The 23,249-nt window shown below is 40.6% G+C and overlaps 1 protein-coding gene across 5 annotated transcripts in view; it reads left to right on the forward strand.

Annotated features, from left to right (window-relative positions):
* LOC127952711 (gastrula zinc finger protein XlCGF57.1-like) overlaps positions 1-23,249 on the forward strand; it is a 62,343-nt gene that overhangs the window by 491 nt on the left and 38,603 nt on the right. The window contains exons 2-3 of one of the 5 annotated variants that reach the window (XM_052551412.1): positions 892-1,145; positions 4,667-5,369. The exons of 2 other annotated variants lie outside the window; for them this stretch is intronic. In XM_052551412.1, coding sequence (XP_052407372.1) covers positions 1,022-1,145; positions 4,667-5,369 — 827 coding nt within the window. In that variant the 5' untranslated portion in view covers positions 892-1,021. Of the gene's footprint in view, positions 1-891; positions 1,146-4,666; positions 6,633-23,249 lie in introns of those variants that run through there. 2 more of the 5 variants (XM_052551405.1, XM_052551404.1) reach the window with 2 other exon arrangements.

Here is a 23,249-nt window from a genome sequence, read left to right on the forward strand (position 1 = left end):
GTTCATCTTTGGGGATCCATTTCTTTTTACAAGCATGTTTTACAAGCATGTTAAAATGAAAAATAGATACTGCTAAATACTTAATATCGTGGGATATTTATATATCTGTACATAAATATTAATTATATAGACAGGAAACATTCAGTTGTTGTGGTACTTTATCTTTAAAGATTTTATGATAACTCGTTTTCTGCATGTATAAAACTAAAACATGTTGATAAGTGAACTACTTTATTTTCATAACTACGTTCGTACAAATTATCAAATTATATTTAGATATTATGTGATCTAGTGTAGATATTCACCTGGAGAGATTAAATTCTTCTCTATATTTCTATGCAGATATATTATTTTATATTAATACGGAGTAGGGTTGCTGCTTTGAACAGATTTAAGCCATTTGTTTATTTTTGTATATAAACTGAAAGCAAATTTCTATACATTGGTTTGGTTTCTTAAAAAAGGTAAAATTATTTATTGTATAATAATGTTATAAAATATTTTTAAATATCTCAATGTCATAAAAATGGTCTATCAAAACTATATTTCATTTAATTTAAATATAATGTGAAATTACAGTAACATTTTACAGTACAATTTATAGTATCTGGGTTCCAGACTAACAATCGAGAGCAGTGGCACCAGCACCTGATTTGGTAACACTGAACATGTCATAATAATATTACAAGTTTTGTCTCTTAGAAATGCACATTAGACAGGAGCTTGTATTGGGATGCAGAAGTACATTTATTTTCATTAACAAAAACAGTACAACACTTAGGCTGTGGTACCTTCAAAGATAGAAGTTGCAGTGCATCTGCTTCACTTACATATGCTTAAATATTTAAATTAATTTAAAAACACAGTCAGATTTATTGATCATTTTTGCAGATCTTCTGCTTCCACACACAAATTCATCTTCAATGAAGCTCCTCCCACTCTGGGATCATCTGTAAAGCTCCTCCCACTCTGGAATTCATCATCAGTGAAGCTCCTCCCACATCAACCACACCGCCAATAAATGCTGGAAGACCAACATCAGAACATCATGAAAGAGCTGAAATCTGAGTTTATTAAAGAGGAAAGTGAGAACATTAGTGATCTAGAACACTGCAGAATCAAACACACTGAAGAAGAACTGAGAGGTTGGTGTTTGTTCTTGATACTTCATTCGTTCATGATGCTGAAAAACATTAATGTTGTTAAACTTCAAGCAGTTCATCAGATCTAGATAAATGTTTAAACTATACATTTTGTGAGACTTGTGGTGGCAAGTGATGTCACATTAATTAGCATATTTATGACATCTCGCATTGGGTTTTTGTTCAGACGAGTTTTGATATTTCAGATCTGTTCTAATCTCTGATCTCTACATACTTTATTATAACTGAATGCCCAATAATGCTGTTCTCATTTACATGTTATCTGTTGTCAAAAATAGTGACTAAACACAACCCATTAATACTACGTTAACCAGTAGTCACTCTCACTATACTCCATCATGATTTATTATTGATCTGACTATCAACATCTAATGATGAGCAGCTAAATGTGATGCTTATTGTTAGATTACAATAACAAACTATATGGATATTAACAAACGCACTATGTTCATTTTTAAAAGTCTAAACAGTCAGCAAGCAACAGCAGGTGCTTTATTGTACTCATTTACCGATCATCCTGCTGCAGTATGGGCAATTGACCATTTGCTAAGAGCTTGATTGACAGGTGAGCTGACCAATCAGAACACCGATATTATGCACTGCCATTGTTATCTGCCATTCCTTCCATAGAAATCCATGTCAAAATGGGGTAAAAAAGATTGACTGAATTGAAACATTTTCAATGTAACTAAATATAAAAGTGTGCGAAGGGTTAAAGGAACACTCCACTATTTTTGAAAATAAGCTCATTTTTCCAACTCCCCTTGAGTTATACAGTTGAGTTTTACTATTTTCAAATCCATTTAGCTGATCTCCATGTCTTTAGCTGGACCACTTTTTGCTGTAGCTTAGCATAGATCATTGAATCTGATTAGACCGTTAGCGTCTCGCTCAAAAATGACCAAAGAGTTTTTCCTATTTAAAACTTGACTCTTCTGTAGTTACATCGTGTACTAAGATAACTTTGCTGCTGAAGCATGGGTGCAGCAAACGCAATGATATTAAGCAGCTCCTGAAAATGGTCCTCGGCATCCTCCCTGAGTAAGCAGATGGTCACGTTGGTTATTTTGATGGAAGTTAGATTATTTTCAGTCGCTGCACAATATGATTGCACCTGCTGAACCCGCGGTACAGAGTTCCTGGATTATGAGAGGGTTTCTGCGGGGTTGTAAAAGGTAGTAAATTAAATTATGCCAAATTAATGCCAGTAAAAAGTAATAAAAGGTAGTAAATTTTTGCATCCCCATCTAACCGGGTTCTATATCATGGGTGTCCAAACTATGGCAGTTTTTATTGGCCCGCAGCCAGGGTCCGAAATTAACACCCGCCAAGTGCGGTTAGATTATCTGTTTGGCGAGTAAATCTCAAAAGGCTATCCGCCACACTGGCGGGTGAATGTTCATCATACCAAAATATTAATAAAAAAAATTACAATTGCCTTTTGTAATGTTATGATGTCTGGAAATTAGTTAAAATCTCCTGCGAATCTAGAGCGAGCGAGCAAAAGCGCGCATGCAAACCATGTAGCGAGCGCACGGCAGAGAGGGAGAGACCTTGCGTGTGTCTCTCTATCATGCAGTGATGACGCGTTCATATAAACGGCACCTAAACGCTGTAAAAAAAAAATTATATTTGAATTGTTTATTAATAAACAAGTGTTTCTGTGTCAGCTGCAAAGATGAAGTTGACACTGACTCGCGATCTTCGCAGTAGTGAATGCGCCGGAGAAAAATGCATTTCTTACGGATTAGCTTATAGCCTACTTTTATTTAGTTGTGAATGGTTCTGTTTAAAAGTAAAAATTTCAAGCTTTCTGTAGATAATAGATATAGGATATTTCTAATTTGTTTAGGTCTGTGAGGCGAGTAGCCTAGGCTACCTATACGTTGAGTTTCGGTTCATGTCTGAACGTGTTGTGATTATACAAAATAATGAAACATGGATTAAAATTAAGATAAAATTAATACAAAATTAAATTCGTTTCAAAGAGAGGCTTTGTGTTTTCTGTTTGATGTCTCTGTGAAAGTTTTAAAAGCATCCTTAATGGAGAACGAACGGTTAGGCTACATAACATGTTTTTTTCCTCAAATGCAAAGTCCTCAAATATAATCAGTTTCGCTGATTATACACTGGGCAACTTTTTGCCATCAATGGGCAACATGGGGCTGTTTCATAAAACTAGTTTACCAAATAAGTCAGGCTTATTTCAGTAAGTCTGACTTATTGTCAGTTGATTTGGTTTTCAAATGGGTGACATGTCCGATGAATATGCTGGCCATGCAAGAACTGGGATGTTTTCAACTTCCAGGAATTGTGTACAGATCCTTGCAACATGGGGCCGTGCATTATCACACTGCAACATGAGGTGATGGTCGTGGATGAATGGCACAACAATGGGCCTCAGGATCTTGTCACCATATCTATATTTACATTCAAAATGTAACCTGTGTTCGTTGTCCATGACATATTCCTGCCCATACCATGACCCCACAGCCACCATGGGCCACTCGATCCACAACACTGACATCAGCAAACTGCTTACCCACATGACACCATACACACTGTCAGCCATCTGCCCTGTACAGTGAAAAAGGGGATTCAACACCTCTCCAAAGTGCTAGATGACTCCAAATGTGAGCATTTGCCCACACAGGCCAGTTACAACAATGAACTGAAGTCAGGTCAAGACCCCGATAAGGACGAGCAGCATGCAGAAGAGCTTCCCTGAGATGGTAATTCTTTGGTTATGCAAACCGATTGTTGCAGCAGCCATCCGGGTGGCTGGTCTTAGAGGTGAAGATGCTGGATGTGGAGGTCCTGGGCTGGTTTGGTTACACATGGTCTGCGGTTGTGAGGCCGATTGGGTGTACTGCCAAATTCTCTGAAACACCTTTGGAGACGGCTTATGGTAGAGAAGTGAACATTCAATTCATGGGGAACAACTTCCTGCAGTCAGCATGCTAATTTCACGCTCCCTCAAAACTTGCGAAATCTGTGGCATTGTGCTGTGTGATAAAATTGCACATTTTAAGAGTGTCCTTTTATTGTGGCCAGCCTAAGGCACACCTGTGCAGTAATCATGCTGTCGAATCAGGATCTTGATATGCCACACCTGTAAGGTGGATGGATTAGCTCGCCAATGGAGAAGTGCTCACCAACACAGATTTAGACTGATTTGTGAACAATATTTGAGAGAAATAGGCCTTTTGGTGAAGAGAAAAACTCTTAGATCTTTGAGTTCAGCTAGAAACACTAGACTACATAAGCCTGTAATGATTTAAAAAACAATAATTAAAAGTTCAATATCTCATTCATGTAAAGTGTAAGGGACAATTAATTACAAAAAATGCATCAAAATAATTTACTTTTTTAGTAATACAAATTTTAGTCTTTTTTAAGTTGTCTGTTTTCTGCTATAACATCAGGGCTCACTTTTATGGAGTTTCAATAAATATTCCTGTCTTTTGGTTTATTGAAAATACAAATTTTCCCTTTCATTTCAGACCCCAAAGAAGAGAATGAAGTGGAGAAACATCATGTCAAACCTGTAGAAAAACCTCTGAGTCACTCGAATCCTAAAATTACTTTTTTAAAGGAAACAAGAACTGAAGAATCTTCCACCTGCCTTCAGTGTGGAGAGAGTTTAAAAAACGGACAAAGTCTTGAGAATCACATGAGAGCTCACACTAAAGAGAAGCCACATTTGCAAAGTTTAAAGTCTCATCAGAAAACACATACTGGTGTAAAAGATCATGTGTGCTTTGAGTGTGGGAAGTCATTTACTTGGGCAACACATCTAAAACAGCACCAGAGGATCCACACTGGAGAAAAACCTTATAAGTGTTCACACTGTGATAAGAGATTCAGTTGGATAGCACATCTGAAAACACATGAGCAGATCCACAGCAGAGAGAAAACACACACATGTGATTTGTGCGGCAAGAGCTTCACTAGCAAAAAACATTTGAGAGTCCATATGAAGATCCACACTGGAGAAAAGCCATACACATGTGATCAATGTGGAAAGAGTTTCACTCAATCATCAAACCTAAAAGGACACATGAGGATCCACACTGGAGAAAAACCATACACTTGTGATCAATGTGGAAACAGTTTCTCATTAAAAAATTGTCTTGATGTTCACATGAGAATCCACAGAGGAGAAAAACCACATGCTTGTGACCAATGCGGCAAAAAATTTCTTAGGTTGGCTGCTCTGAAGAAACACCTGACAGTTCATACAAAGGAAAGGCCACATTTGTGTTCTTTATGTGGTAAGAGTTTTTCACTGCTGCAAAGTTTAAAATCACATCAGAAATTACACAACACTGTGAGAGATCATGTGTGCTTCAAGTGTGGGAAGACTTTTACTTTGGTAAACCATTTAAAACAGCACCTGATGATTCACACTGGAGAGAAACCTTACAAGTGTTCACACTGTGACAAGAGATTTGCTCAGTCAGCAAATCTGAAAAGACATGAGCAGATCCACACTGGAGAAAAACCTCACATGTGTGATCAGTGCGGAAAGAGTTTCTCAGTGAAAAGCAATCTTGATGTTCACATGAGAATCCACACTGGAGAAAAGCCGTATGCATGTGACCGATGTGACAAAACATTTCTTGTGTCAAGAGCCCTGAAGAAACACCTGGCAGTTCATACGGGGGAGAAGCCATATTCATGTTCCTTATGTGGAAAATGTTTTTCACTGCTGCAAAGTTTAAAATCACATCAGAAAACACATGCTGGTGTGAGAGCACATGTGTGCTTTGAGTGTGGAAAGACTTTAGCAAGCTATTTAAAACTGCACCAGAGGATCCACACTGGAGAGAAACCTTACAAGTGTTCACACTGTGATAAGAGATTCATTCAGTCATCAAACCTGAAAACACACGAGAAGGTCCACACTGGAGAGAAACCTCACAAGTGTGATAAGTGCGGAAAGAGCTTCTCTTTTAAAAGTCGTCTAAAGCTACACATGAAGATCCATACAGTACAGACACTGAGCAATAAAGTCACTTCTGTGTAAGACAGTTTCCTAACAGCCACAATTAGTGACAGAACATTTTGTTGGTTATTTGGAAAGTATGTTATTATTATGAGCTACTAAGTCATTATTATTATTATTAGAAAGTTTCTCTTTATAATGACTCACATCAAATCTACGAATGGTTTTAACAGGTGTTATTCAATGATTAAAGCTTCTGTTAATGCACAACACTTATGCAGGTATAAGGTTAGGCTCAGGTTTGGTGTATGTGTGATTATAAGCTTGGATATGGGGTCAACAAGTGTACAGGGGTCAATTTGAATACCATAAGGGAACACGATTTAATTTGTTTATATTGCATTGCTTTGATAAAAGAAGTATTTTAACCTCTTGATGTTTGTCTCAAGGAATATTCTGTTTAATGATACACAATGCTATACTAATGTGTGGAGAAGATAAACTCATGTTTTGCACCCAAATTGCAATGTCTGTTATGTCTTTACCTAGCATTTAGCTAAATTCAAGTAACTAGCCTTCACTAGGTGTCACAAACCAAGATAAAGTCGGAAGGTTTAGTGCAAGTGAACAGTTTACTTACATGTGGATTTGTGACAAGGTATTGTTGAATTGTTGGAAGGATCACTCCCAGAGCTCTGAAGATTAACACACAGAATGTCAGCATAAGAATGTCACTGGAGATTGTCGCAGGGTTATCTGAGGACATAGAAGAGACCGGTTAGTAGAGAGTGGTTGAGCACCAGTTAGGGGTAGTGAACTGTATACCCGACCCTGGTATTACAAGATATCCTCAGGTAAGCCTAAGTTGCGTAAGTCATGATTGAATAGGTTCAGTTCAATTCAAGTTTATTTTTATAGCGCTTTTTATGATACAAATCATTGCAAAGCAACTTTACAGAAAATTACGTTTCTACAATATTTAGTAGTAGCTTATAAGTGGTGACTGTCAGTTTATGTGCATATGACAGGTATTTTCAGAAAAATTAATACAAGAAATAGTCAGCCAGGCAATGAACACTATTAACAGCAGTTATTATCTGACTTCATAGTAAGTAGCAATATTTGTTAGTTCTGTATGTTGTTTCAGGGTTAGCATCATCTGAGGGTGTAAGTAATTATAATTTGTAACTGATATGGAAATTAATAGGTAGCCAGTGCAGAGACTGTAAAATTTGGGCAATGTGATCATATTTTCTTGACCTGGTAAGGAATCTAGCCGCTGCATTTTGGACCTGTAGCTTGTTTATTGAAGATGCAGGACAACCACCTAGAAGTGCATTACAATAGTCCAGTCTAGAGGTCATGAATGCATGAACTAGCTGTTCTGCAACAGAGACAAGTAGCATATTTCGTAGCTTGGCAATGTTTCCAAGATGGAAAAATGCTGTTTTAATAACATGAGAAATATAGTTTTCAAAACACAAGTTGCTGTCTAATATAACAACCATATTTTTGACTGTAGAGGAAGTAACAGTACATCCGTCTAGTTGCAAACTGTAGTCTACTAGATCTTGTGTACTGTTTTTTGGTCAAATAAGTAATATCTGAATTTAACAGGAGAAAATTATTAGTCATCCAATCTTTTACATGTTTAACACACTCTGTTGGCTTAGTTTAGAAGTTTCATCTGGTCTCGTTGGATATATAGTTGAGTATCATCAGCATAATGGTGGAAACTAATCCCATATTTTCTAATAATATTACCGAAGGGCAACATGTATATTGAAAATAGAAGAGGACCTAGGACAGATCCTTGTGGCACTCCATATTTTACTGGTGATAAATGAAATTACTCCCCATTGAAATAAACAAAATGGTTGCAATCGGACAGGTAGGATCTAAAAGTAAGTGAAATTTATTTATATAGCACATTTATCACAGCAAAGCTGACCAAAGCGCTGAACATAGTCAAAGATAAACATAAAATAAACAGAAAAAAAAACAGATTATACAGTAAAACAATGAAACATAGATAAAATTCAATTTAAAAAAATGCCTGGGAATAAAGATGTGTTTTCAACTTCATTTTAAAAGTTATGATAGATGGTGCAAGGTGAATGTCCAGTGGAATTTGGTTCCAGAGACGAGGGGCCGCAATAGAAAAAGCCCTATCACCCTTCGTTTTTAAGCGTGAACATCTAAACCATCTTCAAGCCTGCCCTTGAATACCTGTATAGTTTTGTAATCAATCTATTAGCATGTCATGTTTTATGGTGTGGAACGCAGCACTAAGATCAAGTAAAACTAGCAATGAGATGAAGCCTTGATCTGATGCAAGAAGCAAGTCATATGTAATTTTTAACAAGTGCAGATTCTTTGCTATGGTGGGGCTTGAAACCTGAGTGAAATTATTCATACAGATCATTTTATTGCGGAAAGGAGCTCAATTGAGCAAGGACAACTTTTTATAAAATTTTAGACATTAAATGGGCCTATAATTTGCCTAGGTGTAGGTAAATTGGTGTTCAGCTGTTTCCAGGGCAGTTGGTAATCCTGGGAGGGGAATTAATTTACAGGCCTTAATGAATCGATCCACAAGCACCAAGATGTGTTACCTTCAGAGTTGGGCAGGTCAGTCACAAAGTCAATTCCCAAATGGGACCAGGGCCACCGAGGAACAGGTAGGGGTACCAGCTTGCCTGCCGGGAGCTGACATGGAGTGGAAGACATGCCACAGACTGAGCAACTGCGGACATCCCGAGACATAGTGGGCCACCAGTACCAAGCTTAGAGAAGTGAGAGGGTCCGTTGGCTGCCTGTCGCTGGGATTGGGGAACATAAATCCTACCTTCCTGGGCCAAAGTGGGCCAGCTGGGGCTTAAGGAGTGGTTATGAGGCTATTAGCCCCACCAGGCCTGAGGCTATTAGCCCCACCCAGCCTGTTTTAAGCCCTTGCTCACACTGGCCAGACAGTGGAAATGCGGCTAATGAGTAGGAGAGAGCATCAGCTTTGCAGTTGCAGTTTCCAGGGCGGTGGGTAATGTGACATTTCACTGCTGGTTATATATGCTCTATATAATAATGTATATGAAAAATAAAAATATTGAACCTCTATGGTGAAATCGAAGAACAGGGCCCAACGGGCTTCCCAGGGATTTAGTCTATATGCTTCACAGAGATATTGAAGATTTTTATGATCTGTGATAACCGTAAAGAGGTGGTTAGCTCCCACCAGCCAATGCCTCCATTCTTTCAGAGTGAGCTTGATCGCTAACAGCTCCCTGTTCCCAAGTACGTATTTCTGCTCCACTGGGGTCAGTTTCCTGTAAGAGTAAGTGTAATGCTGGAGGTATGGAGGCTCACCAAACTGCTGGGATAGAACGGCTCCAACGCTGGTGGTGGAAGCGTCTACTTCGACCACAAACAGAGACTCAGGATTCGGGTGGCGAAGGATGGGAGCCATGCTTAAAGCATTCTTCTTGGAACAGAGCAGGGACTTGGGCTTACCTCGAAGGAGAGAGGTTAATGCCGCAATATGTAGACTGAAATCTTGAATAAAGCGTCGATAGAAGTTAGCAAATACTAAGAACCTCTTTAGTTCCTTCACGGAACTGAACCGTGGAGCGGTGGAACTCTCATTTCTCCAGCTTCAGAAAGTGATGGTGTTTTAGCTTCTGTAGGACCTTCTTCACGTGATGGTGATGTTTGGCCAGGTTCTGGGAATATATTATGAAATCGTCGATGTAGATTATGACTGACTTGTGGAGGAATTCTTGGAACACCCCATTCATGAAGCCTTGGAAGATAGAGGTGGTGTTAGATAGTCCATACAACTTAATGCTGTACTCGTAGTGTCCAGAAGGGGTGATGAAGGCCATCTACCATTCTTTACCTTGACTGATTTAAACGAGGTTATAGGCAATCCACAGGACCAGTTTGGAGAAATTGTGGGCTCCACGGAGTTTCTCAAGGGTGGGTCGATAATGGGGCATAACCCTTTATAGGGCACTCATTGAAATACTTGGATAATTCAAAATTTCAACTCTGGAGTGTTATTAGACGTTATCAATATACTTCAAAGCTTTTGTGACTAAAAAAATCAAGGGAAATTAAGGTTATATATATGGTTCCTTGCCAGTCTATCATAATTTATTTTTTCCAAGAAGCATATACATTTAAAATATAAGAAACATATATTAAATATAAATAATTACAGGAAACATATAAATTTGATTTAATTTTTATTTTTGCATGCTTCATGGGACTTTATGAAGCAGTTGCGTTCAGCATTGAGGCACAGATGTACCTTGAAGACCCTGCTGACCATATTTCACCTCAAATGTTACCCTTCTTTGCTGCACTATTTGCAGGTCTGGCTGTTGGTGTAGACGGGCATGGAACAGGGACATGTCAAACCGCACAAAAGCATCTGGGGTGTGGCTGTGGTGTCCCCAGACAGGTATGGGGACATCAACAGAGGTGCTAAGGGCACATGAAAATTATGAACTCCTTCGGAGGCAAGACATAACTTGCCTCTGGCTGCTGCAACTCCTAAACTCCTGGATCCAGAAGTTCTTTAACAATAGCCCATCCACAGCAAGAGCCTTGATGTCCCGTCTGTACATGATCCAGGCATTCATGAGGCTGACATCTATTGCATATGCAACCATCCGCATGTACCACCTATTGGATTTCATGTGCATGCAGTAGAGGTGGACTGGCATGTCACTTTTGTTAATGCCCCCCATGTTGGCGTTGTAGCTCTTGATGACAGCAGGACAACTTATTGGTTCCTTCCTTTTGGTGTCACTGCAGTACCGGCAGACTGAGTATATGGGCTCCCCTCCCATGTATGTTGACAGCAGAGTGACGACCCTATTGTCCTTCCACCTGAGGGCCAGGGTCCCGTCATCACTGATGATGTAGTCATGCACACCACAAGCGACAGCCTTTTTCTCCATATCCTTGATGGACTTCAACGGAGGCTTGCCTGTTCTGATGTCCCTGGCTGTCCCCGTGTACCTGCAGTTCTTATCTTTGAGGAACCGCACTCCAGGCTGGTGAAAGAAGAAGTCCGCAAAGATGGCTGTGATGGTGGAGGACATGGTGCTGGCCAGGACGGACACTATCTGGCTGGTGTCATCCATGGCTTGTTGTTCAGACGTCATGGGGACACCATGGGACTTCAGCATAGTTTTTCCCCAGTATAATACCAGGTCACATGTATAAAGCCATCTTCTGAAACCCTGGCAAACAACTTAAATCCCCATTTGTCCAGCTTGTTTTTGATGTATTATATCTGGTTCCTTTGGAAGGCAACCATAACTTAATCAACAGACTGCTTGAGGGGTCTGTGGCTCACTCCTGAAGGCAGTAACCTTAGAGGTTTAATTGTGGCCGGACTTTGAATAATCTGTCGATGGTGTTGTAATTAAAGTGGACAAGCCTTCTCATCAGTCTGAACCTCTTAGATGACATGAGGTTTGAAACTTAAAGGACCCTTGTCTGCATTGCCCAGTAGTCATCAAAGGAGGGCAGCTCAGAAATCCCCATATAGAGCAGGATGGCCACAAAGGTCCTCATCTCATCTTCAGTGGTGGTGAACGTGATATTGATGTCCTTCTGGGTTGCATATACGTTTGTTTGGTATGTTATATGCTTGGTGACATGAGGGCTGAAGTACTTAATTACATGGAGTCTCACTGAAATCGGGGGAATGTGCTCTAGGCTTTGTTGTATACGTGTGTTTCAGTATCGATGGAAAAAAAATCATAATTAACAATATGTGGAGTAAGTGGATCGCTGCTAACGCTGAATGTCTGGTTAACAACTGCTGTTTCCATTGAAAATGTGCACGAGACACCAGTGCGATCAAACAGCTGAAACAGAAAATACAAAATTTTTGGACACACATAAGGCATAATTAAAAAATGCAAAGTGTTAGTAGTTTGAAAAAATCAAGAATGATAACAAGAGTTAATAATAATTATTTTTATTCTCGCTAAAACCATGGTAAATTTTCATAAGGGAACCTGGAATGTCACAGAGAATATTAGATGCATTGGTGGTGGTGAAATTATTTCACACATTAAAACACATTATTAACGAAAAAAAAAGAAGATAAAAATAACAGGAATGTGCCTGAAACGAGCCTTGTTTCTACCTAAGTGATTTATAATTTATTTGAATAAATCTTGAAAATGTATAAGGTGTACATTGTAGCTGACACCTACAGTTGTGTTCAAAATTATTCAACCCCAACTGAAATTGATTGTTTTGGCTGGTTTTACATTGATTTTGATCATTCAGTCATCCTGCTTACAATTAAATCAAAGAGGCACGTGTAGGTCAGACAAATATAACATAACATTTATAATGAAATAACCACAAATGTCTTGTCTGTGCTCACATCATTATCAGTTTAATTCAACCCCCAAGTGACATTCAACCTTAGTACTTAGTACAAAATCCTTTTACGGTCAAAACAGCTTTTAAACGTGAAGCATAGCTTGACACAAGTGTCTTGCAGTGATCTACGGGTATCTTCGCCCATTCATCATGGGCAAAAGCCTCCAGTTCAGTCACATTCTTAGGTTTGCACACTACAACTGCTTTCTTTAAGTCCCACCAGAGGTTCTCAATCGGATTTAAGTCTGATGACTGTGATGGCCACTTCAAAATGTTCCAGCCTTTAATCTGCAACCATGCTCTAGGGGACTTGAAGGTATGCTTGGGATCATTGTCCTGTTGAAATGTCCAACGTCTTCCAAGACTCAGGTTTGTGACGGACTGCATCACATTGTCATCCAATATCTCCTCGTACTGAAGAGAATTCATGGTACCTTGCACACGCTGAAGCTTCCCTGTATCTGCAGAAGCAAAACAGCCCCAAAGCATGATTGACCCCCCGCCATGCTTCACAGTAGGCAAGGTGTTCTTTTCTTCATAGGCCTTGTTCTTCCTCCTCCAAACTTAGCGTTGATCCATGGGCCCAAACAGTTCTAATTTTGTTTCATCAGTCCACAGAACACTATCCCAAAACTTCTGTGGTTTGTCCACATGACTTTTGGCATACTGCAGTCGACTCTTCTTATTCTTTGGAGACAGCAAGGGGGTGCGCCTGGGAGTTCTGGCATGGAGGCCTTCAGTACGCAGGGTGTGCTGTATTGTCTGAGCAGAAACTTCAGTACCCACATCTGACAAATCTTTTCTCAGTTCATCAGCAGTCACACGGGGACTTTTCTCCACTCTACGCTTCAGGTAGCGAACATCAGTCGAAGTCAGCATCTTATTTCTGCCACGACCAGGTAGCGTTTCAACAGTGCCCTTTGCCTTGAATTTGCGTATGATGCTTCCTATGGTGTCTCTTGGTATGTTTAACATCTTTGCAATCTTCTTATAGCCATTGCCCTTCCTGTGAAGAGTAATCACCTCTTCTCTTGTTTTCTTGGACCATTCTCTTGACTTCACCATGTTTGTATCCACACCAGTAAATGTTTAGAAGGAGCTGAGTATCACAGTCATTTTAAAGCTGCCTAACTGGTGCTTATTAGGCTTTATTGCTGCTCCCTGACATCCACAATACCTGATTGAAAACACTTCAATGAACCTCTGTTCTTCAGAGTGGTAGTCTTTAAGGGGTTGAATAATTGTGTCAATGAAGAATTCACAAAATAAATATTTAGTACTGTTTTACAAAACCAATTGATTTAATTTTAGTAGCATATGGTTCTTTAAGAAGTCCTTGTAGGATTTCATTCTGAATACAATTACAAATGTACACTAAATTCCCTAAAACCCTTTACAGCATTGGGGGATTGAATCATTTTGAACACAACTGTAAATTAACACATTATGTTTGTTTTTATGACTGTACTGTAAGTGTTTCTCCACAAATACTATTGAGCTTCAAATTTGCATTTGAGCCCATTCGGTTGTGAAAAATTAGCATTTACATATAATTGCATAATGTCCATTAATCAATTATGAACATTCGGCTGCAAACGAGCGATATCATTGTGCAGTATGTGCTAGAGATGCGAGATCGTCTGGAGCAGTACAGAGAGCAAGCCAAAGAAAACCTACAAGAAAAGCAACAAGTGCAGAAAAGATGGAATGACCAACATGTCAGACTATGACAGTTTCAACCTGGGCAGAAGGTATTACTCCTGTTGCCAACTTCAACAAGCAAGCTACTGGCTAAATGGCAAGGGCCATACATCGTGGTCAGCTAGATGGGGCCAGTCACATATGAAGTTCAGCATCCAGTCAAGGGCAAGACCAGGCAGACCTAACCAAGTGAACCTGCTAAAGGAGTGTAAGGTACCACTCGGTAAGGAACAGAAAACATCACTTCTTGTGAGGAATAGTGAGATAAACGAGGAAGAGGCTTCAGAGGATGCAAAAAGACAGCTGTCTGTGGTGAGTCTAAATCACCCAGAAGGCTCCAAAAGAAAAGAACTGCAGCACCTCCTGAGCCAGTTTACTGCTTTGTTCTGTCAAGAGGCCTGGACAGATTGAGATGACCCAAAACACCATCCACCTCTCGGATCCATCACCATCATGCCAATGTCCTTACTGGGTGCCTGAGAGGCTGGTGGAACCCTTGAAGGAGTAGATCAAGCTTATGAATAAGCTAGGAGTAATCAAGCCTTCAATGAGCGAGCAGTCCAATGGTGATCGTCCCCAAGAAAGATGGATCCCTGCGTGTCTGCATCAACTGAATCAAAGCTCAATGCCCAATCTAAGTTTGATGCATACCCCATGCCAAAAGTGGATGATCTGCAAGAAAAGATTGGAAGAGCCCAGTACATTACCACACTAGTCCTGTGTAAGTTGTACTAGCAGGTACCCGTTAACGCTGAGTCCAGACCCTACACTGCATTCCGTACACCTCTAGGACTATTCCTATTCATGGTCCTTCCTTTTGGCATTCATGGGGCAGCAGCCACATTCCAGAGGCTGATGGACAAGGTACTCCAAGGCTGTGAAGACTGGTCTGTGGTGTACATGGATGACGTGGCAATCCACAGCAATTCTTGGGCAGAGCATCTTCAACATCTCCAACAAACCTTAAAGAGAATAGAGGAAGCAGGATCCATTTCCTGGGCATTTCATACAATTACACTGCACTTGTCATGTCGTTTCATTCCTGGGATGTTTGTCTGTGTGGGTGTAGTCAGTCTTCTGGCGGGAAATACCGTGCACTGTGTGTGTGTGTGTGTGTGTGTGTGTGTGTGTATATATATATATATATATATATATATATATATATATATATATATATATATATATGTACAGGTCCTTCTGAAAAAATTTGCATATTGTGATAAATGTTCTTTATTTTCCATAATGTAATGATAAAAATTGAACTTTCATATATTTTAGATTCATTGCACACCAACTGAAATATTTCAGGTCTTTTATTGTTCTAATACTGATGATTTTGGCATACAGCTCATGAAAACCCAAAATTCCTATCTCAGAAAATTAGCATATCATTAAAAGGTTCTCTAAACGAGCTATCAACCTAATCATCTGAATCAACTAATTAACTCTAAACATCTGCAAAAGATTCCTGAGGCTTTTAAAAACTCCCAGCCTGGTTCATTACTCAAAACTGCAAACATGGGTAAGACTGCCGACCTGACTGCTGTCCAGAAGGCCATCATTGACACCCTCAAGTGAGAGGGTAAGACACAGAAATAAATTTCTGAACGAATGGGCTGTTCCCAGAGTGCTGTATCAAGGCACCTCAGTGGGAAGTCTGTGGGAAGGAAAAAGTGTGCCAAAAAACACAGAAGAGGTGACCAGACCCTGAGGAAGATTGTGGAGAAGGACCGATTCCAGACCTTGGGGGACCTGCGGAAGCAGTGGACTGAGTCTGGAGTAGAAACATCCAGAGCCACTGTGCACAGGCGTGTGCAGGAAATGGGCAACAGAGAAGCAGCACTGGACTGTTGCTCAGTGGGCCAAAGTACTTTTTTTGGATGAAAGCAAATTTTGCATGTCATCCGGAAATCAAGGTGCCAGAGTCTGGAGGAAGACTGGGGAGAAGGAAATGCCAAAATACCTGAAGTCCAGTGTCAAGTACCCACAGTCAGTGATGGTCTAGGGTGCCATGTCAGCTGCTGGTGTTGGTCCACTGTGTTTTATCAAGGGCAGGGTCAATGCAGCTAGCTATCAGGAGATTTTGGAGCACTTCATGCTTCCATCTGCTGAAAAGCTTTATGGAGATGAAGATTTGGTTTTTCAGCACGACCTGGCACCTGCTCACAGTGCCAAAACCACTGGTAAATGGTTTACTGACCATGGTATTACTGTGCTCAATTGGCCTGCCAACTCTCCTGACCTGATCCCCATAGAAAATCTGTGGGATATTGTGAAGAGAATATTGAATAAAAGACCTTATTCCTTATTCCAAGAATTCCTTGTTTGGGAATCACAAATATTTTTTTTATCCATAAAAAGTGTGCTTTCACTTTAATTGACCGTGAGCAGCACAGAGACCGGACGCCGAAACCCCCGCTGCACTGTTGTTCACGCGACGCTCCTGCTTGACGCTCACACGCTGGTCCTGGTCCCAATGTGAATGCACTCATTGATTAACATCAACACCGTAAAAAAAATATGCGCTGCTTACGCGCCGCTCATGCTTGCGGTGTGAAAGAGGGGTTACATACCACCGCAAAGCAGATGATATTCCAGCTTTAAGCAGAACCCACACACACCAAGGGTGGAGCTAGCAAATGACACATCCCAGGTAGCCTAATTGCAGCCTTTATTTCAGCAGTACCATGTTCTGATAGGCTGTCATTCTAATTACAAGGGAGGGAACTTACCCACTCTGCCACACCTTTGTTAAATTGTTTGCATAAAAGTTTGTTCGCAACATCAAAATGCCTTGCAGGTCAAAGGGGTTGAATAATTTTGATTGCAACGGTGTGAAATATATATATATATATATATATATATATATATATATATATATATATATATATATATATATATATACAGGTGCTTCTCAGTCAATTAGAATGTCAAGGAGAAATTCATTTATTTCAGTAATTCAACTCATATTGGGAAACTCATGTATTAAAGGGAGGGTTTAATCTTAAAGTTAACCTGAATTCAATGTAAGCATCTGCTAAATGCATAAATTTAAATTTCATTTAAATTTAACCTGTTAGCCAGCACCCCTCATTATGGGTTTCAGCTGAAAGTGCCCTGCCTAACTTAACATTGTTACAGTTCCTTACTTCAGTGTGTTACACACATCATTCTTTGGAAAGAAGACCCTTTGGGCTTTACTTTTTATCAACCAGGATCAGTGTTGGGTATAGTTACTTTGGAAAGTAGGTAGTTAGGTTACAACGTTACCATCAATTAAAAGTAATCAGTTATGATACAGCGTTACCTATTCATAAAAGTAACGCGTTAGAGTACTCATGCGTTACCAAAAATTAAAAGCCGTTTGCAGCGGCTCACACATAACAGACACAGCCCCCGGCCCCTTTAAATGCACCTAGAAGTCGTGACTCCCGACAATGAATAACGTCAGTCATCCGACTAAATTAACACTGCAGGATATCAATAACAGGAAAGACAGTCAGCAATAGGCTATTCCGCGTGGCGTTTTATTTATTTATTATCACAGAACATATTATTAATCAAAATTCGCACCTAACGTTACCCAGCCCGGGTAGCCTAGGCTACTGTATATTATGAGCACCACAATATAACTCCTGATTTTTCTTTAACTTTAAATAATGCAGTTATCAAAGTACAAGTATGCTTACTTGTAAACACAACCTTAAACAGGCTTGCAGATTTAAATCCATTTAGAAATGATGAACAACCAGCCAGCCAATGATCTAACAGAAATTAACAGCTGCCTGTCAAACAAAAATGATAACAAACCGAATTAAATCCTTCATTGCCACACAGGCAAATGACAAATCGCTTACTAGCCGAACTAATTATTATTAAAGTGTCACTCACAGTCATAAGCCTAAATTCGCTTTAACACAGTCCTCTTACATTTACTATGTACATTTACGTAGCGTTAAATTTGAGGTAGAATTTTTGGCGGTCGACAGAAGCTTTTCACCAAAGCAGAGTGTGCATTTTACCGTTATGTTCTTTTCTTTTTCGTTGACAAATTGAAAATAATGTGCGTACTTCCATAAACCAAACGCTGTCCTCTCTGCTATCTTGCCGGGAGTTCAAAAAAAAAAAAAAAAAAACCCACACACACACAGGGTCAGGCGCAGGGCACAGACGCATCACAGCCATTGACTTTACGATCACAGAGCTTCGGCTCCGCTGATACTGTACATCCGCAGGTGGCACAGTAGACCTAGGACTACTGTCTGACAAAAAGCAGGCTGCAGTCGGGATTTTCCTTTCCTTAAAATAACGGATTACTTTTTTTTTTTAAATAACAAGTTACTGATTACTTAAGCACGAAACGAACGCGTTAAGTTACAAATTTCAGGAAAAAAGTAATTACAGGGTCCCCGCGGGTCCTTAAAAAGTCTTGAAATGTCTTAAATACAATTTTCGATTTTTAAGGTCTGAAAATGTCTTGAATCCTGGAATTTTCCATATGAATGTCTTAAATTTCATGTGGGATCTTAAATTTCATGTCCGACTCGTCATTTTTATTTATTTTTTCAACCGCAATTTGACCAGCGTAACATTTGGGGGCAGCACTTCGTAGGTGCAACCTGCATCATTCCATAGGTGACATACGAGTAAGTGATTGATGAACGCGTTGCGTTGATGGTTCGCCACCACGGCAGTTTGCGAAATGGCAAGCATGGGCAAAGACGATAAAGCTGTGGACAAGAACACGATTGTCAGGTCTCGCTATCTTGGTTCTCAGTTTTGAGCCCCTCAACGGCAGAAGACTTGCTGTAGCACTTTAAGGTAAGACTCTAAAAGTAACATTTAAAATTATTTGAATATGTTAAAATGCTTCATGTGTTTTTGTTATTTCCTAATGAATATTTGGGACAATATATCGATGCGTCACAATTCTTGGATTGATTTAAATTTTTCCGAATGCATTGTGAATTGATTCTGAGCTTAGTTTTTGCACATTGCGCTCTAGGCTAGTTTTTAAAAGAACACTCAAATGCTCACGACGAAGAGCGCTCGTGCATTCTGCTGAGTCTGATTATGTAATTGATATATTGCTTTTATGACGCGAGATTAATGTAAACGCGCCACTGCAAACACCCTTGTACTTCGCTTCAACCTTTTCGAACTTTATTAATTATTATTTTATAGTAGGTTCAAGTGGTGTGTGTAAGGCATCTAAAGCACGCAGTGGCATCTGCTGTTAAAAACTAAACTAAGAATTGATTCGAGAGAGAATCGCGATGCATTCAGAAAAATTGGAATCGATCCAGAATAATTTCTCGATTCAAAATGCATCGATATATTGTCCCAGCCAATCAGTTAAAAAAATGTTGTGGGTGGGTGACATCTAGGCATAGGACTACTGCATTATGGATGGAAGGCAGTGCTGTAAATAACTTTATTATATAAAGCATTCAATATGCATTATGCTTCTTGCATTTTTTTTTATGTGAAAAGTAAAATTGAATTGAATTAAATAATGTAGCCCAGTTCATAGTTAGACTCCAAATATCTGTTTTGTGCTTCTCAATTTTAGGTTAACAACGTTGACACTGAACCCTATCACATAGGCCCAATTTGTGAGCATTCACTATTATGGCTTAACTTGTTTCTCAAACATTTTTTCTTTCAAATCAAGGACCACTTAGCCAATAAAAAAATAAAATAAAAAAAAATTGACATATTTGGCTTAATGATCATCCCTAATCCATGTAAAAATGTAGGCCATTTTAGTCTTCTGAAACCATGGCTAACTTCACCTGCTAATAATGTGCATGATTAGAAAACAAGTCATGAGAAGTGAATTGGAAATGTTCAACGGTGTCACAGTCCATGTCAGTCATTTTGGTTGATGACTTTTGCTCACAGACCCTCCTTGGTAATCTGGCATACGTCCAGTGGTCCCCAGACCACAGTTTGAGAATCACTACTTTAGACAAACCATCTAATCTAGTGTTCCTGTAGCTCAACTGGTAGAGCACTGATCTAGCAAGCAAGCAAGTTTGGGGGTTCAATTCCCCGGGAACACATGATATGTAAAAATTGATAGCCTGAATGCACTGTAAATCGCTTTGGATAAAAGCGTCTGCTAAATGCATAAATTTAATCTGAGTGAACATGAATGAAAATGTTATCATTCTTGAGGTGGACTTTGTTTCGATTTTATTTTTTTTATAATTTCAGGAGGGCACCAAGGAACTTAATTTAAGGAACATGCTTTCTGTGTCAATGGATGTATCCACAGTAAATTGGAAGTCATGGATCTCCTACAACTGGAACATGCAATACATTTCTGATCCTGATCTTTCCTACAATTGTCTGTCATTCATTAGGTCTATGCATAGATTATTGAATGTGCTTGCATTTATCGGTGTCTGAAATGACATAGAAAACACTAATCAGACCCTGAACAACATTTTCTTGGGGGAGAACCCCCAAACCCAGCTCAAGGCTATTAGGCAGCAACATTTAACCATAATTTAGATCAAGTATGATGAAATGGGCTTTTGTGATGTCCTGGGGCTGTCTTCCATGTCTTTTTCAAACTGCTATGAGGGGCCAGAATTTAGAAATTACCTGAAGTACCTTAAAGGCTGATAGTTTATACATAGTCAACCATGTCAGGGTTGTAAGGTCAATCAGCACTTGGTATAAAAGTTTTTGCGCCCCTTTGACCTGTCTTGAGCGTGGTTGTGATGAGTTGTGCCACACTAATGCTTCGCCACATCAGTCTGTGTTGTCGGACTGAACATTTGCCCTTTTTTTGTTTTGTTTAGATAAAGTCTTAAATTTTCCTTTTAGAGGACTTAAAAAGGTCTTAAAAGTCATTAAATTTGCTGTTAAAAAATGTGAAGAAACCCTGAATTAGAGTACTCTAACGCGTTACTTTGTAACGCGTTACCCACAACACTGACCAGGATTAAGTAGACCATCAGGAGGGTGATTGACAGGCTTACATTGCGCACATGTGGAGCAGGCCAACACAAACTGTCTAACATCAGCGGCCATAGCAGGCCACCAGAAGCGTTTTTGGATGCAGACTAACCTGCATGTGTGACCCCACTCAGTAGACCAGTAGACCAGTGAAGCCGGCACCGCCATCCTGCCCGCTGGGCATTCTCCTGGCACCTGCACCCCTCGACCGGCCTCCCTAACTGGCTGCTCAATACCCCACGAAAGGGCCCCAACCACCACCCCCTCTGGAAGGATGGCTTCGGCCACAATCTCCCTCCCTGGGGCCTCAAACAGGTGAGAGAGGGCATTGGGTTTGGTGTTCTTCGATCCCGGGCTGGTACAAGACGGTGAAGTTAAACCTGGCAAAGAAGAGCCTCTTGGCCAAACGGATGTATTCCAGGTTCTTGTGATCTGTCCAGACCAAGAAGGGCTGCACTGGCCCCTCCAAGCAGTGACGCCACTCACACAAGGCCAGTCGTACCACCAACAGCTCTCTATTGCCAATGTCGTAGTTATGTTCTGCAGGGCTGAGACGACGAGAGAAGAACGCACACAGGAGCACCTTCCCGTCATGGAGGGAACGCTGAAACAGAACTGCACCAACCCTAACGTCCAAAGCATCAACCTCGACAATGAACTGGGCCTCAGGATCTGGAATCATCAGAACAGGTGCAGAGACAAAATGAGACTTTAAAATGTCAAAGGGTACCTGTGCCTCCCGGTTCCATCTGAAGGACACCTTAGTGGAGGTTAAGGCTGTGAATGGTGCAGCGATCTTACCAAAATTCCTGATGTATCACCAGTAGAAGTTGGCAAACCCCAGGAAATGCTTCAGAGTCTTATGGGAGTTAGGGACCGGCCACTGGGCGACTGCTTCTATCTTAGTGGGGTCAGGTTTAATTTCTCTCGTAGAAATGATGTGGCCAAGGAACGTAATAGACTCAGTGTGGAATTCGCATTTCTCCGCCTTGACAAACAACTGGTTTTCTAGCAACCGCTGGAGAACCCGTCTGACGTGCTGGGTGTGTAATTGGAGAGAGGGAGAGAAAATAAAGATTTCATCCAAATACACAAAGACAAATTGCTTAATCATGTCACCCAACATGCTGTTGACGAGCCACTGGAAAACGGCCGGAACATTGGTAAGACCAAACGGAAGGACCAAGTAATCATAGTGTTCCGAAGGGGTGTTAAACGCCATTTTCCACTCATCCCCCTCGAATGCGTGGAGAAGAGCCCGGGAGAAGGTCAATGGCACAGTCATAGGGGCAATGCGGAGGTAGTGAGGTGTCCTGGGCCCTACTGAAGACCGCCCAAAGATCATGGTACTCCGCTGCAACACCAGTCAGGTCAGAGGAATCCCCCTGTGAAACACAAGACACAGAGACAGGAGGAAAAGCAGCACCCAAACACATGTGATAAGACTGATTCCAGGCTAAAACTGAATTACTAACACAGTCAATGTGTGGGTTGTGCTTAAGTAACCATGGGTGCCCTAGTATTAAAGGACCCTTCAGGGAATCAATGATAAATAGTTCAATCTGTTCACAATAGTTGCCAGCGATGTGAAGATTAACCCTTAATGTGACATGGGTGATGATGGTAAGGGAACCGTCCTGATAATGACCATGCCGATACGGGACTGGCCAGAGGAATGAGTGGGATGTTCCAACTGTGGGCAGTCGCAGCATCGAGGAAGTTCCCCTCAGCCCCCGAATCCACAAGGGCGAGACCAGTCTGAGAGTCACTCTGAAAAGAAAGTTGAAACGGCAGCTGAGTGCATGCTGCTGGAGATCTTGAGCCATGAACAGTTCCCACCAGGACTCTCCGCCTCACTGGTGGGCCCTGGCTTTTGACGGGCACTGAAGGGCGTAGTGGCCTCGCTTGCCACAGTATAGACACACCCCAGACGACAGATGTTCTTGCTTCTGATGCGGCATAAGCTGTAGGCGATCCAATTGCATGGGCCCCTCCTCTGAGAGCTGACGACCGGTTACACTGGCTGAAGAGGACTCCAGGTGGTGCCATGGAGCGGGATT

The sequence above is a fragment of the Carassius gibelio genome, chromosome B3 (assembly GCF_023724105.1).
Source record: "Carassius gibelio isolate Cgi1373 ecotype wild population from Czech Republic chromosome B3, carGib1.2-hapl.c, whole genome shotgun sequence".
NCBI lineage: Eukaryota > Metazoa > Chordata > Actinopteri > Cypriniformes > Cyprinidae > Carassius > Carassius gibelio.